The 17,444-nt window shown below is 37.5% G+C and overlaps 1 protein-coding gene across 10 annotated transcripts in view; it reads left to right on the top strand.

Moving 5' to 3' along the window:
* The window catches only part of EXOC6 (exocyst complex component 6), a 194,767-nt gene extending 178,468 nt beyond the window's left edge, over positions 1-16,299 (top strand). For 9 of the 10 annotated variants that reach the window (XM_043925655.1, XM_043925657.1, XM_043925658.1 and 6 more), the window contains 2 exons: positions 13,836-13,948; positions 15,048-16,299. In XM_043925655.1, the coding sequence (XP_043781590.1) occupies positions 13,836-13,948; positions 15,048-15,180 (246 nt within the window). In that variant the 3' untranslated portion in view covers positions 15,181-16,299. The remainder of the gene's footprint in view (positions 1-13,835; positions 13,949-15,047) is intronic. The other variant, XR_006345342.1, reaches the window with a different exon arrangement.
* Positions 16,300-17,444: the final 1,145 nt, after the last annotated feature.

Raw genomic sequence — 17,444 nt, forward strand, 5'->3', positions numbered from 1 at the left:
TGTGCAAATCTTTTTTAGTGGCCTAATTAGACACTTTTACGTGTGTGTAAATTTCTCTGCTTTTCTTTCGTAGCTATGTTTTTTCGGAGAAAAAGCACAGTCCTTAAACTTTTGCTTCTCAAAGTGTTCTAGGAAATGTAATTTAGTTCAGTTCAACCAGCTTTCATAGAGTACCCTAAAAGAGAATTAAGAGATACTATGCTGCCCTTGAAGGTCTCGTAATTTGGTTGGAAAGTGAGAACAGACATAACCCCCAGATATGTACAAATATGTACATATTCCAGACTTTAGGTAGTTCTCAGTTGCCTGTAGAGCCATCCATCCTCAAATTTAGTTGGCTTAGGAAACTCAACACTGCTAACATTAAGCTAGCACTTGGAAGGAATGCATTCCACTCATATATTTATAAAACCATATATTAAAATAAATTTAGGTTAGTGTCTTTTAAGTCAATAGTGACTTAAGAGCCAAATGTATAATACAGTCATGATGAAAATTTTTGCTAGTATATATGGAAAGGATGTGATTTGCTGAAGGGATTAATTGATTTGAGAATTAATCATTATAGCATTTTTGCCTGAACTTCCTTCTTAGGTATACATTACAATGCTTAGTTCTTAATGTTAAGAGATAGTTTAGTCCCTAAAGTGTTTTACAATTTATAGTTCTTTTTCTTTGACTCTTCTGTTTTCTTAAATGTCAGATCATCTTCCAGTTACTTTCAGTCTGTGAGTGAGTGATTTTCATGGTCATGAAATCCTAAGATTTGAGAGTTAAGAGATTTCAGAAAGTCTAACCAAACCTCCTAGAAGTTCTCTCCTTAACCAGGGCTCTTGCTGCTCTTCAGAGTCCTGAGACATCCACATTCAGAGGTCTCTCTGCCCTTTGAAAACCTCATGGCAGCCTTCACTATTTCTTCCTGAGTCTTGGTCATTATAATTTCTGGCACTTCCCAGGCATGCATCTCTCTTTATAGAAGATTAAATATTTGATTACTCAATAAAGTTAAGTACTTTCTCGCTACTCTTTCTGCTTTCTTTATCCACTTCTTCCCACCTCCCAACCTATTTCCTGTCTCATTCCCTGTTGTTTTGTTTACTCTATACCTTCTCGCTTCTTCTAGCCGTTTCTTTATACCTTCATTCCAATGTAAACAGCCCTATAGCTTTTATTCTGGGGCAGAATGTTTTCTCTGCTACCTAATTATGGAATTCTAAGGGGAATGCTAACCCTGTAGTAGTTCACTAGTGGTAGCCACGTATTCTTCCACAAGCTGCACAGTGGAAAGAGAAATTGATGTTCTCCTAGGTCCTCTTTTCTATTTATAGATTCATTGTTCTTCCACTGTTGAGTGAAAGTTCCAGCCTCTTATACCCCCTTCATTCCTCACCGTCACTGTCCATCTCTCCCTGTTGCTTTTGCAGTCACAGTTTATCTGTATTTGCACTCATCTTCCTTTCCTTCCTTTAGAATCAGATGATAGGTAGCCATTTTATTCAAGGCTCTCTTGTCTTTCTTTTTTATGGGACTTTGTTTCATTACTCCTGTACCTTTCCTCTGCTTTATCCTTTTCCGAACTAGACTTCTCTGGTGGGTCAGATGGTAAAGCGTCTACATACAATGCGGGAGACCTGGGTTCAATCCCTGGGTTGGGAAGATCTCCTGGAGAAGGAAATGGCAACCCACTCCAATATTCTTGCCATAGCATAAAAACATGTTCAGATCTTTCCTATCTGAGAGGAGGAAAGAAAGGGAATCTTGTTTGACTTCCCCAGGGGCATGGCTTCCCCTGACTAGGGATCAAACCCATGCCCCCTGCTTTGGGAGCATGGAGTCATAACCACTGGACTGCCAGGGAAATCTGACAGTATCTTCTCTAGTCTCATTCTGGCTATTTCTGATCCCTTTTTTCTCTCCTTTGCAGATTCCTTAAGAGAATGAGTTAGAAGGATTTATATCCTTATTTCCTCATTTCTCATTGATTCTTCAACTCTACCTGCTTTGCTACACTGCTAACTAAAACAGTATTCACCAGGGAAGGCCAGTGGACATTTTTAGCCCTTATCTTACTGATTCTTCCTACTGCATTTGATAATGTTGATCATATCCTCTCAAATTTTCTCTTCTTCAAAGACTATACTCTCTTAACATTGTTTTTCTGTCTCTTTTGTGACTTTCTTTTCAACTACTCCCTGATTGTTGGTGTCTCTGAGGTTTTGTTCTTAGGACACTTCCCAGTATATACTTTACCTGGGTGAACTCATCCATTCTCATCTTATCTCTGACAGAAATGTTATATCCAGTTGCTTGGTAGACATTTCCACTGAGATGTGTGTCTTACATCTTGTGTGGCTAAAGCTCTCAAGACATCATCTTCCCTCATTCTGGATCAGATCTTCTTTCCATTTTCTCTATTTTGATTGATGGCACCACTCTGCTGTATCCCATACCTAGTTATTCATCATGCCCTGGGGACTTTTCCTCCTAAATATTTCTCAGACCCATCCTCTTCTTTCCATCCTAACTACCTGCCTACTACCTGTCCATCATCTTCTCTCCATCCCATGGGTAAAATCAATGGCTACCCAAAGTTCCTAAACAAGACATGCATGTCTTTTTATGACCTAGCCCTTGTCCCCTTCTCCAGTCTCTTGTGCTACCTACTTCCTTACTTGTATTTCAGTTTAGCAACACTATAAAGTGCATTATATTCCCCATAAGCAAAACTATTTCTTATCTTTGTACCTTTTTTCATGCTGTCCCTTCTATTTGGAAAAACCACCACTCTTCCTTTGATTAACTCCTTTATTAAACCCAGTTTGGGTACCATCTAAGATACTTTCTTGGGTTTGCATCTCACTCTCCTAAGCAAGAGAAGGCTCTAATAATAATAACCTACACATAACTCTATCAGTGTAATTCACATGTTCATAATTATGTCTGTATTATCTCTTCCATTACACTTAGGAACTCCTTGAATCCAAACACTGGGTCATCATCTTTTAATTGCTAGTGTCAAATAGAGTACGTGTCATATATAAACACAGTCCCTTCATTTTATGAAAGAGGAAGTTGAGATCCAGAGTTTATTACTACCTTAAATGATTAATTCAAAATGAAAGCTGATTTAAAAAAAACTTAATTGGAAGAGAATTTATTTTTTTTGTAAGAGAATTTAATAAGGTATAGATGTAAATACTCTGTTGGTATCAAAAGAAAAAGCATTAAAAAAATTTTTTTTTGATTATGCTGTGAGACATGGGGGATCTTAGTTTCCCAACTTGGGATTGAATTCCCACACCCCTTACAGTGGAAGCTCAGCGTCTTAACCACTGGACTGCCAGGGAAATCCTAAAACAGCACTTTTTTTTTTTAAACAGCACTTCTTATCCAAGTGAAATATGATCAAATAAACCAAGTCATATCCATAGAGTATTGATTATGTGAGACATTGGAGGAGCTTGAATTTTCCAACCCAAATGGTACCTGATTTCTAACATCCTACAGCACTAAAACCTAATGTCAGATATTTTTTAATTATTGGGGGGGCGGGGAATGCTGATTCTTTTAAGTTGTAGTGTTTGTTGAATCATTCTTTAAAATCGTTGACTATTCTCTTAATTAACTCAGCTCTGCTTAAGAATTAAATTCCTTTTTAAAAAGAATACTAACTTATTTTCAACTTCTCTGTAAATACTTAAGAATGCTTCCAACTTTCTTACCTGTTTGTTAACCCTCTTTCCCCTTCTTTGTCTTCCTAATTGTCAGCAAACTTTTACCTCCTCAACTATGTTGAGGGCACTGGGCCAGGCGCCAGTTTTATGTATTACAAAGAAGAGATGCTGTGGCTTAAATTTTTTCCAATGGCCTAGTGTAAAGATGTTTATGCAGAGTGTCAATGGAAACATAATTATCTTAACAGGATGACACAGCCTATTTTGCTTAGAAATGTCCTAATTTCCTGTTTAGGTTATCCAGAGGTCAGGTAGGGATTTCTTTTTGCACTCCCATAGTGCAGATTCACATCCTGCAAGCCTTGTAGGACTTAGATCACAAGCCCTTTAATTCCACTGGCTGCATTTATCTCCACAAGAAAGTAAGTCCTTCCCCTGTTGTTTTTATTTAGTTTCTTCTTTTGTATTTTACTGCTAAAACTTATAGTGAAAGTGATGCCAGTAGCTATTTACCAATAGCTGCTTCTTAACTAAGGGGCATCTTAAAGTTTGCATTGTTGCCCCTTTGAAGTTCACATCACAGTGCTGTTACTGTTACCCTGTCCAGAGAGTTACCAGTTACCTAGAGAGTTACCAGAGAGCTGTAACTAACTAAGCACTCAGGCATCGCCAGTCTCAAAGTAAACTATGGAACCTTCTACGTACCTACTACCTTCGTGAATTAGCTTCTGCATGTAGTTTTGTAACTGCCCCCTGCCTTTTTTATATTTAGTTATGCCTTGGGGCTATGGAAAAACCAAATTTATCTGTGAAAACAGACTAAGCAGCAAGTGTTCTGACGCATTTATTGAGCAAATTATTATACCTGACAAATGGTAATTACATACAGTTAGGTCTGGATAATTGTTTAGTCCCCAAGTCATCTCCCACTCTTTGCAACCCCATGGACTGCAGCATGCCAGGCTTCCCTGTCCTTCACCATCTCCCAGAGTTTGCTCAAACTCATGTCCATTGAGTCAGTGATGCATCTCATCCTTTTGTCACCCCTTTCTCCTGCCCTCAATCTTTTCCAGCATCAGGGTCTTTTCCAGTGAGTCGGCTCTTTGCATCAGGTAGCCAAAGTATTGGAGCTTCAGCTTCAGCATCAGTGCTTCCAGTGAATATTGAGGGTTAATTTCCTTTAGGATTGACTGTTTATCTCCTTGCTACCCAAGGGACCCTCAAGAGTCTTCAGCACCACAGTTCAAAAGCATCAATTCTTTGGTACTCAGCCTTCTTTATGGTCCAACTCTCTCATCCATACAAATCAAACCTGGGTCTCCTACATTGCAGGCAGCTTTTTTTTTTTTTTTTTTTTTACTGTCTGAGCCTTCTGGGAAGCCCCTGGATAATTAGAGGTTAATAAATTATTTAACATAAGTAAGTGTCTTAGATTTAGACAAACAAAAAATACATATATTTTTAAGTTGAGTAAAAATTACAAAATCTATTGTAAGATTTGAAAGAAAAAAATGAATGAAGATTCAGGCTCCATTAAATATTTCATACAAATATTCACCAAGATATTATAGTATTCTTTGTCTTTAATATAGACCACAAAGGTCCTTATTTTCCTTATTTCCTTCATGCTAAGTACAGTAAACTAGCTAACTCTGTATTCATTGGGAATCTAAGGCAAATTGGCAAAGGATCTGTATTTATCAATATATTCTAGGACATAAAACAGAGACCTTTATCTCTAGAAAGCTGAACAAATGAGACATGCATCTGAAATTCACTTCCCCACTTCACCAAACATTTCTTGCAAGGACTAGAACTGGGGTATTTGCTTTGTCAGTGCCTGCTAAGTTATTACCATAGAAACTCTCCCCCTTTTCCTCCTGAGACAATTAGGATATAATGGTCATGTTGTGTTTCATTTGTCTCAAATGGCCTGAGTTCCATTTCAAAGAATAGAATGATAATATGTATTGGGGCCTGAAGCATTTAGTTTTAATTTTAGTTTAGCTTTGTTTTTTCAAAAGCCAAAAGTCAGTGTTTATAACTAGTGACAAATTATAAATAATATATTATTTGACTTGCTAAAATTTTATAGTAAAACATAACGTCACTAATTACATTTAAGACTAAAGTAACCCAGCTATTAGTGTCTCCAAGTTTTCATTTGCATTATTTTAGAACACAACCATGGGGAGGAGAGGAGAGGAGTAGCCACTTAGACTCTTACAAATTTTAAAAATGGTTACCCTCTCCCTTTTGTTCTTCTTAATAAGTGTACTCTACAGGAGTACTTAAAGAAATCCCAGCCCAGTCTAGCTTCTCTCATTTGAGCAACTACTATATCCTGGAGTAAAGACACATTGGCATACAATTCTTGTTCATTGGCTGATCCATATTGTTTTCCTTTGTTGTTTGAGTTCTTCCAAAGTTAGTTCATATTAGCAGATCTTATTTCTTCAGAGTTGGAATGACACAAAAGGACTCATCATAGAGAACTAAAAGTTTAGTGAACACCTCACATCATGAGTTTCAAGGTTTGATTTCTTTAGTATTGGAAGTCTGAGCTTCATTGGTAAAGTCATTACATAACTCCCTGTTATATAAGTGTGGCAGATGATGTAGTGAATCCGGATAGAAAATTAAAGGTATGACCGAGGAATGTTTATTTAGCATGTTTGATTGTGGCAACACTGATTACAAAAGGTAATCTCAGGAGCAGAACTTTGGTTATGAAATATTTTACTATATTCTATAGCACAGATTAAATCAAAGAGACTAAGTGTCTGGCTTTCAGAATAATATAAGGCATTACTAAAAATTCAGAGTTGTCTTCATTATAAATAGTAAAGTAAATGATAACATAGCTATCTTATTAATATATGTGATGTGGGCTCTGCATAGACATAAACTCTGCGTCAAAAGGTAACATTTGCTTGGTTCCTGCTATATACCAGGTACTGGGCCAAATGTGAAGATACAGATGTTAAGCAAAACAAGTCACCAGCTTTGAGGCACTTACAAAGTACATTAATAGGAAGAAGAAAAGGCTTCACTACTGGTGTATAAGAAAAAGTCAGGCTGAGTTAGCCATGCATCATCCAGGCTACAGAAGGAATTATTGATATTTGATTCTTTAGTGGGTAGATAGACATAGTAACTATGATATCAACATAGTGTGAAAAACAGTGTGAAAGAGATTTTATGAAGGGGGATGTGAGGACACACGAAAGAGAACAGCTAACCTATGGTGGTCTGGGAAGGCTTCCTGAGAAAAGTGAATCCAGACTTAAATTGTATGGAATAAATGAGAGTTCCTGGGTGAAGAAGGAGGAGAAAGGGACTCAGAGAAGAAAATGACAATTTCATGGGGGATCATCATGGTTTTTAAGAGAACTCTGAGTAGTTCCTTGTTTAGGAGCTCAAATTCCAAGGCAGGAGAGGAAGCCAAAAGATCACTTTGCATGTCATGCTAAGGAACTGGAACTTTATCTTGTAGGAGCCGGGAAGTCATTGAAAGTTTTAGGCAAGTGAATGATATGATCAGGTATGTATTTTAGCTTCTTCTCTCTGGCAGCAGTGTGGAGGTTGATGGATCCTGGCGAGGAGGCAGAGGGAATAGGCAAGACCAAAGGCCCTAGGGGACAGAATCTGATATCTAAATCTAGGACAGTAGTAATAGCAGTGGTGGAAAGTAGGTAACAAGTGAATTCAAGAAATATCTAGGAAAAAAATATTTAGGACATTAAGTTGATGTAATTTGGGAATAAATAAGGTGCAGGAGTTGTGAGCGAGAAGATTCAAAGCAGAGTGAATCCAGATTTCTGGTTTGGGTAATTAGGTAAGTGCTAGCACTCTGTGTAACTCACCTCACAACACGAGGCAACTGAACAAGGTACAAGAAAAACAGGCCACAGATATGTGTGAAGGTAGCATACAAGCCAGAATCACACTCAACCACTTGAGCAAAATATCTGTAATGTTCTTTTCTATTTGGCTAGTTACTAGGTTTTTTGTATTTTAGAAGTAGAAGATAAAAAAGTTATTTGGGGGGAGGGGGCTGTGCCTCATGTCAAGCAAGATCTTAGTTCTCCAACCAGGGATAGAACTCATGCCCCCCGCAGTGGAAGCACAAAGTCTTAACTACTGAACTGCCAGGAAAGTCCCCCCAAATTCTTCATAATAATTTACTAATATCTGTCTGGATTCATAAAGAACTTTTTAGGAAACTTCAGCTAAATATCTTTTGTTATATGAGTTTAAATATATAATACAAATATTTTAAACCCCAATTGCCAAGAGAATTATTTAAAACTCAACTATATAAGGTGCTAATATTCTTACATTACTAAACAGAAAGTCAAAAGATCCTCTTAAAAGTTTCTGCAACCAATTCTACTCCCAGATATATACCCAAGAGTAAAATGCATGTCCACCCGAAAACATGTTCATAGCAGTATTATTCATAATAGCCCCTGGATGGGAATAACCCAAATGTTCAGTAACTGATAAATAGATAAACAAATGTGGTATATCCATATAACAGAATGTTATTTGGCAGTAAAGAGGAATGAATTACTGATACCTGCTACAACATGGATAAACCTTAAAAATATTATGTTAAGTAAAAGAAACTGGACACATAAAAAACACATGTTATGTGACTGCACTTTGGACACTGACTGCTAATGAGTATGGGGTGATAAAAGTGATCTCAAATTTATTGAGGTGGTTGGAGAATTCCGTGAATGTACTCAAGACCACTGATTTGTATACTTTAAATGGATAAACTGGACTATATATGAAATACATCTCAAAACTGTTAAAAAAAAGTTTAAGGTGATATAAGAAGAAACAGGAGTCTATATTAAAATTATAAAAGCAAAAATAGAAAAAAATGGTTATAACTATCAAAAATAAGAAGGTAGTATAAATAAGATAAATCCTCATATATGCTAACTGTATGATTATAAATAAAAACAAGAAAAATAAGTATATTTAGAAATATTGAGATAATCACCAATATTAAAACAGGAGTTAACTTGACTGCGTCTGAGAATGGAAAGTGTAGGATAGTGGACTGTTGGTTTTATGATCTGCCCCATTTGATTATTAACCATGTATTACTTGATAAAATTAATCTTAATAAAGAAAGAAACCACATAAAATCAAACAAATATATGTATCTTCATGGTCTTTTAGCCATGGTAGTGACCAGGAAATTCAAGAAAAAGTAAATACAGATGTGTATAAATCTAATGATGTAAATTTCTTTTGCCTCTTTTTTCCCCAAATTCCAAACCAACCTAGTAGTTATCTAGGACTACTACTTGGCTTATCATCAGAAATACTTTAGGAACATTCTGCTTCTGCTGTGTGCAGTTCACTGGAGTTAAGTGACTTGAAGAGAAGAATGCCTTTAAGCCACAATGTGCTCAGACCTTGCTCCTGATCCTCACATAGTTAGGAGTGGAAAGGCTGGCTGCGAGTGGGTTTGGCAGATGGACTATTTGAAGAGGGCAGACATGGGTTAGGGGTCAGGTGTATCAGAGAGTCAAAAGGCAGCACAAGAGCAGTGAACACCTAGAGGCAAAAAATGAAGTGGATAGACGCTCAACACTACTTCTTTAGTTTTTGCCCAAGCCCCCTCTGTGTGCTACTGAAAATTATTTTCTGTGCGGCATGTGGAATTTTCCAAATGTGTTTTCAGATAGCTGGAAAGGGGTAAAAGCCAAGTGCTTTAAAAAGCATATGGAGCTCATCATTTGATTTCAACATCTATTTAGAAAAAGTACTTGTATTCTGCGCCCCCCCCCCAATTGTGGTCAATTTAATAAGACCCATTTTTCTTGAATCCCCCAGTGCCTAATTACTCATATTTCTTCCTTAAAGCTACATTCTGGTTTAGGATTTTTGTTGTCATTTAAGTCTCTGAAGCACTCTAGGAGCCCTTGCTTTGGCTTTGTTTTTTTGGAAGCAAAGGAAAAATGATCTCCTGGTTTACTTTTGGAATCTGCAAAGCAACTTTGAGGTCCCAGGTGGGTTTAGTGTTTGGAAAGGGGAATTTGGGGGACTAAGGTTGACCCTGAGCCCCCAGATCACTGTTCACATTTACAAAAGCAAACCTGGTATCCCCAATTGCTTTTCTCTTGAGGTTGGCTTAACTTTATTTATCTTCTGCCTTGGGTCACTGCCCCTGAGGTGCTTCAAAAGCAAAACCCAAAGACCCAAAACAAAGAAAGCTAAACCAGATTCAAGGAAAAAATGACCTAGCACTCTGGGTTCACTTTTACAAAGGCAAAAAGTCACTTCAAGAGTTCCATAGAATGGTTTTAAGTTGGGCTAGATTCATTGTGTCGTTTGCACAAAGTGATCTCAACAGGTCTGAGACCCCAAGTTTCTTGGGTGTAGATTTGGAGTGCAGTTTAGGATGGGAAACCGTCAGCAGGCTAAATGCTTTGACACAGACTAACTCTTCAGTGATTCTCAACTATATTGAGCATATAAATAGACCACCCATGCAACCATTTCTTTTCTTAAGCCGAATCTTTTTGTTTGCTGGACATACGTACGAATCACTGAGGAAGTGAAACATACAACTCACTTTAAAAAGTTGGCATAAATCCACCTTATATTATCAGATTAGTTATGAAGGGCGTTTTTGAATCCTTGGTAAAAAAAAAGTTAGGTTACTAATTTTAGGTAATCTTATAAATCATGATGAAATAGAACTGAGGCATGTTATTTTGCTATTCATTTTTGTATGATCCATACTTTGCTTACTTCCCCAAAGGATTTAAGATGGAATTACTTTACTTGACTGTTGGGACAAACCCATTTTTAGAACCTAATACCAATTTTTGTTATAATATACCTGACTTTATCCTTTAATAAGTAATTGTAAAACTGCTTGTGGATAATCTAGGGGAGATTTTTGTTTTTGTTCATGTTTGATCTACATCTTTGAATTTCAGTTATATATGTTAACTAATAAATTCACCTGTTGAGACCATGTCTCACAGTTTATTTACAAGACTGAGGGAGATTTTTTGTGATTAATAACAGATGTATTATTTGTGTACTGCCATCTGAAGGAAGTAAAACTTGAAACAGAGAAGTGAAGTTTTCCATAAGGACAGAGTACATCCTGTGAAACCACAATGAATGTGAGAGGCATTCCCAAGGCAGTGGCTGTGTGGAGTGAAGAAGTCGGTGGCACCACTCCAGTTTCCTCATCCCTTCCTGTCACACTGTGGCTCTAGAGCAGTCATGTTTTTAAACCATCCCAGAAACCTGGCCTCCTGCTTCTTGGTCAAAAGAGGCACAGGTAGCTGCTTGTAGAAATAGACTCAGTCCATGAACCTGGCCCGGCATAGTGTTAGGTAGGACCCAAGAATAATGCCCTCGTTTTGTGTTACATCTTTCATCTCAAAAGAACTATATTTTAAAAAGTGAAAAAGGACCTTATAATTGTTACGGATATAGTCCATTTCTGTAGTCCATTCAGAAAAAGGAGTGCTTTTTTCTAGAAGTTCATTTACCTTAATTAACATTAGACCCAATGCCTTCTAATGAGGAAATCTATCCTCTGTATCAAGCCCCTGATGTCAAGAGCCGACTCATTGGAAAAGACCCTGATGCTGGCAAAGATTGAAGGCAGGAGGAGAAGGGGATGACAGAGGATGAGTTGGTTGGTTGGCATCACCAACTCAGTGGACTTGAGTTTGAGCAAGCTCTGGGAGATGGTGGACAGGGAAACCTGCTTACTGCAGTCCATGGGGTCAGACACAGAGTCAGACACAACTTAGTGAACACAACTGAACAACAACAGATGGGCATTTAGGTTAAATTTTGTGGTTCCTGTAATTTCTAAAGAAATTTCTAGCAATAACTTTGCAAATGAGTATCCGACCTTGTGAGAAAAGAGCATGTATTTCTTTATCTAGGAAAGTGTATTTTTTGCTGTGAAAGAACCACTTCTGTACTCACAGTTGGAGTTGGTGTAGGTTTTAAATTCATTAAATGGGCTCCTCCTTTCTCACCTGGGGGTAGATCAACCCTTATTTTAAACCCTTTTCCTCTTCCAAATCCCAAAGGTCATGTTGCTGTTGCTTTTCGGAAAGAAAGGGAATTTGCAGCCAGTACATTAAGTGGTTACTTTCTGCTGACTGTGCGCATGCCCACACACACTTGAGCAAACACAAATGCATACCTGAAAGAGGACTCCTTCAAAATGAGGCTTTTAACAACTGTGTGAGGGGAATTCCTTATTGGAATTTATTGGGGGGAAAAAGTATGTATGTAAACCTTATGAAAATAAAGACAATCACAGTTACCCATAATCCCACCCCAAATTACAGCTATTCTTAACATTTTCTCAAATTTTATTCCAGTCTCTTTTGATGGGTTTTTATGTGATTTTATTAGTAGTGTTTATTATAAGCTTCTTCCCAAGTTATTTAAAATTCTGTGTAAGCATTGATTTGAATAACCTCCCTATACATAGATAGATATCTCACTATTTCACCCTTCTGTTAACATTGAGATTTAACCTGTCTTCAGTGTTTTTTTTCCTTCTTCAATTTTTGATAACACAAATAACATTTTTGAGATTAACATATTTATTAATAAAATTTTATCTACCTTTATTATTGTTCACTGAAGTTAGATTCCTAGAAGTAGGATTACAGAGTCAAAGGGAATGGCCATTTTTTCTAAGGTTCTTAAATACATAATGCAAATTCACATTCTAAAGAAGTTATATTAATTTATATTTTCATTGCAGAGTGTAGAAAGTAACTATTCCTCCTTGTGAAAGAAGGGGAAACTGTTGCTTTAGCAAGAGTAAAGAATTACACAGAACTTGGAGTACTTCCCTTTTCTTTTTCATTGTATTCTTTTAACATTGTCTCAGTGCAGTTTCTGTACCAGTGACTTAACTTTTGGTATGGCCTAGAGTGTTGTCTGAAAGAAAAAATAGCGTGGCTTTTAATATTAGTAGCAAACATTTTCATTATAGAATTTTCTTCTTTGTATAAGAAAGTCTCTAATTAGTGGAGAGGGGAAGAGTCAAACAAATCCATTGTCTTCCTAAGGAGGAGCTAGTTTCTTGTAACTTTTCTCTAGTTTTTAACCACCCCAGAAGTTTTATGTCTCTCTGAGTCAGTGGATTGGCTCACGTGTTCTAAGAGTAAATAAAAATACTTCATTTGAAAGCAAAACCAATACACCCCTTACTTGTAAAGTGGGCTAAAACAAAAAGAAAGAATAATATAAAAACTGAAGGAAGGTAGTAAGTAAAGCATTTAGCTTTCTGAAACAGTTCAGATGGGGATAGGAAGTTGGTCTTAAATGGCTTAAAGGGGATTAGGGTTTTAAAGTTGGATAAGGAGTTTGGTGCTTTGGTTTATGCATGGCATTGCTTTTAAAAGATTACTTCTATATTTGACAACAATTCTAACTGGAGATTATAAAGCAAATAGTCAATTTTAAAACACTATGGAAAACAAGAGGGTTTCCTTTTTGTTGTTGTTTGTTTATACAAAATGATTGCCTAGAGTTAACAAGCTGAGTCCTGAAGGCCTCGTTTCATAACACTACTGAGGATCTATCACCAGGGAGAATCCAGCAGAGGTTGTTTAATGCACTTCATTGAGATTATCTGAGCTTTTCGGTTTAAATTACTTTGGGAAAGTCTAGGTGTAAACGACTTCTTTGAAAGGTAAACATACTTAACCTCTTTTAAAAAAAAAAAAAGGTTCAATTTAAATTCTTTAAAATTTTTTCAGTTAGCAGCAACCTTTACTAGTTAAATCTGAGTATGAACCAAATAATGTGTAAAGATTAAATCTCTATACATCAGAACAAGTGTTAATGTAATTATATAATAGTGTTTTCATTATTTTACAATTATTTGAAAATGCAATGAAGTACTTTATTAGAAAGGCAAGTCCTGACAATTTTAGTTATTTCAAAAGTGAAAAGATACCATACACTACGTTGGTTCTAAAGTGTAGTTAATGAAGTTTTAAAAATAAGATTGGTTATTCTGTTCCATCTGAGAAACAGGTTATATTCAAATGGATCAAGAGTAGCATATACTTTATGTATTGGCTGTGGATAAATAGTCAAAAATTGCTTTGACATTTTCCCCATCTTCCTCAGCTCCTCGACCTGTTTATGGTTTGGGATTGGTCTACTTATCTAGCTGATTATGGTCAGCCAGCGTCTAAGTACCTTCGGGTGAATCCAAACACAGCCCTTACTCTTTTGGAGAAGTGAGTATATTCTGAAAGCTTCGCATATCATTTTAGCAGCTTGTAATTCAGTGATAATTGAAAAACTGGAAATTTTTAATCAAAAGAGAAATGTCTACATGGAGCTTAAAAGTTCAGTTCATTTTAATGACTAAAATATAAGCCGCCTTCTTTCTTGCCTTCAGTGCTGGTATAGTTTTTTATGAGATTTCTGTTTGTGTTGATATGAACTAAACTTTTTTCCTATTGTGTCCTCAATATCTGACTTAATTAGCTTTAGAAATATGTTTACTGGAGATAAGTGAGATTGGAACTTAAAATATACATATATACTGTAACACAGGAAAGAAGGTATTTCCTAAAACGTAGATTGGGACTAGAATCAGTTTGCCATCAGTGCTATCTAAAGCCTACCATGATGGGCTTGGATTCCTTACAGGTAAAGAAGTATGCCTTTTGAAAAAATATTATAAAATCTGAAGTAACAGAACACTTACTGGTGCATCTTGTCCAAAAAACAAGTGTTGGTGTTACTTTTCCTTCTCATTATGCAGCATGTTTTCTTTTCTCTGTATCATATTTCAGATATCACTATTAAAAATTTCAATTTTTGCATTGAAAGTGTGTATTATTTTCCCACATTTCAAAATATCTGGTGTGTTTGATTTGAGAAGGACACAAGGAACTGTTTTAAATAAGTTGTTTTACAGTGCCATGAAACACCACTGAGGCAAAAAAAATTACTGCTTTAAATTTTCTATTGTTATTTTTCCTTTCACCTTGTCTTGGTATGAGTGTGATTTGCAGAGTCTGTAGAGGGTGTGTATTTTAGCATACTTTATGGAATGATATTAGAAAATAGTATCATGTAAGAAAACATGCTTTTAGATTTATATAGTAATGCAAAAACACCATTTCGTATAGAATGCAAAATAAAGCTGCTAATATTTTCTGTGGTTGCTATCTCTAACTCTATTAGTAATACCTATTTTCTTTGAAGTATATTTTTCAAGTATAGATTTAGTGTGAGATAACCCAGAGCATGCCAGAATATTTTAGTTGTTACAGTATAACTTTTAAATTCCTTTTATTAAGCTTCTTCATTCACATATATTCCTAGGATGAAGGATACTAGCAAAAAGAACAATATATTTGCTCAATTCAGGAAGAATGATCGAGACAAACAGAAGTTGATAGAAACAGTTGTGAAACAGCTGAGAAGTTTGGTGAATGGTATGTCCCAGCACACATAGCCGTCACATCACTTGCACTCAGTGATGCCAACTCCGTGACTCAATGTTGATCTCTAACAGGCACTGGTCATGATACAGAAAATTGTTTGCAGAATTAAAAAATACAATAGAGAAAAGACACTTGATGAGAGCTTAGAAACAAGAAAGAATTATAAATATCATTTGTATGGATTTTTAAATAATTGAATACTATTTTATATATGGAAAATGTGACAATTTTTTTCACTTCTAGGGAAAAAAGGCAAAACTGTAATATATAAATCAGGTCAAAAATTGTACATGAAACTGATTGTGTAAATACAGTAGAAGAACTTACGCCTCTATAGGGTGTTTTTTCTATTTAGACTTCAATGATTGTTCTGGTTGTTTTTTTTTCTTCCCAGTATCTGGTTTTGGAATGCAATCATGTATGACATTTTCCTGACTTTTTCTGACTTTTAGCTTTAATTTTCACCTCACTAGTACTAAATTGTCTAATTCTGCTGATTTTGAGGGAGGAAATAGACAAATATGTAAAGGAACCTGAAATTGAACTTAACCCAATAAGAATGTGAATTACTTGTTCAACTTGGGTGGTTTAATCTGAATATGAAGAAAAGGTATTTGGATTTTCTGAAGATGCAGTGTTGTTTCTGTTCAGCAGGGTTAATATTTCTAACTATATTGTTTGTAGCTGACCCCATTTATTTGGTTTGGTTTGGTTCAAGTTAGGAGGACAGAAACTAAGTGGGGCTAACCACTTCAGGTGGCACTTGTGCTAGGAGAGACATACTCCTGCATATAGAAGTTACCGCAGGGGTCAGGTTACTTTCTTCAAGGCGCAGACCTCGGTGCTGGATCCTTATTGTGGAAACAAGCCAAACCAAAATGAACTCTGGAAAACCTAAAACGAATGTACCTTTTACTCTGTGTAAATGACTGTGGTCCAAAGGGTAATATCAATCTGATCCTTACTTTGTCTTCTTTGTATTTATGCTGAATAATCCTTTTGCATTTTCAGAATTTATGCCTGTAAGAAACTTATATTTGACTCTGTAAAATAAGTGTAAAGAATTATATGTGCATTTCTTGATTTTGTGATTAAATATTAAAAAGGTTGAGCAAGTTGCTGAAAATTCATTGCTGTTGCATCTGTTTAGAGTTTCCTGATTTAAAACAACTGCTTTCTTCAGAAAGGCTGTTATTTAGTTACTGGAATGGGAGTATCGCCAGAACGAAGAAAACAAGCATTTTTTCTCTCGACGGTCTCTAATCCTGAAGTACTTAACGTTTAAAAAAATATTATATGGAAAACATGGTTACTTCTAGGTACAATACAATACCATCTGGAAGTTACTAAAGACGGCGAGCTGCTAGTTCTCTTTGGGGACTGGAAAGCGGTGGCCCTCGAGTGCCGTAGCCTGCCCTCCAGGGCACTTGGGACGTCTCCCCGGCTTGGGCTGAGGCGTCCCGGATTCAGAGAGACGCCGCCTTTGCACGGTTGGGAGCAGAGGACCGTGCCTTCGCAGCGGCGATGGTCTTGAGGAGTTTACTTTTCTCAGGGATACAAGCACCCGGCAATCCCCACCATCACCCCGCTCCGCAACACACACACACCCCTCGGGTTGAGCCGTAGTGACTAGGACGCCCGAGTCCTGGGCATTTAGGGCCCCACAAAAAGCCCGAAAAGCAACTGTGTAGCCTGACGAGATGGAAGGATACAAAGAGGGAGGGATCGGTGAATTTGGTCTTCGAGACCCGAAAGGCGCCCGGGGATATCTGCTCCTCGTGGGGTTGTGGGGTGGGGGGTGGGGGGCTCTCCGTGAAGCTTTGGGCAGCAGTTACACTACCCCCTTTTGAAGGATTCTGGAAGTGGTGGACCAGAGACCTCGGAGGGAGGGGATGTCGAAGAATCGCAACCCGGGCCATCCTTTGTAGGCGCTTGCGATGCCACGGCAGGCATGGAAGACCTCGATTTCCCTGAAATAAAAGCAGAGCAAAGGGGAGAACCCCTGTCCCTTTTAGCCCTGGAGTGCCGTGGGAACCGGCACCTGGAAGTTAGAGTGATCCCCCGTTAGCTCCCTGCGCTAGGTCAGTCCACTCGCCGAGCTCCTGCTTGGAGTCGGGAAGTTCTTGGCGCGAAACCGCAGGCCCCGCCCGAAGAGCTGCGTCGGGCACGGCACCCGCTGAGCGGTAGCGCAGTAGCTGCTGCCACTCCCCACACCAGCCCCCCGGAGAGCGCGCCGCTGCCCAACGCCTCCAATCGTTACCCTGCGTGGAGCGCC

The sequence above is a fragment of the Cervus elaphus genome, chromosome 15, assembly GCF_910594005.1.
Source record: "Cervus elaphus chromosome 15, mCerEla1.1, whole genome shotgun sequence".
In the NCBI taxonomy this organism is placed as follows: Eukaryota; Metazoa; Chordata; class Mammalia; order Artiodactyla; family Cervidae; genus Cervus; species Cervus elaphus.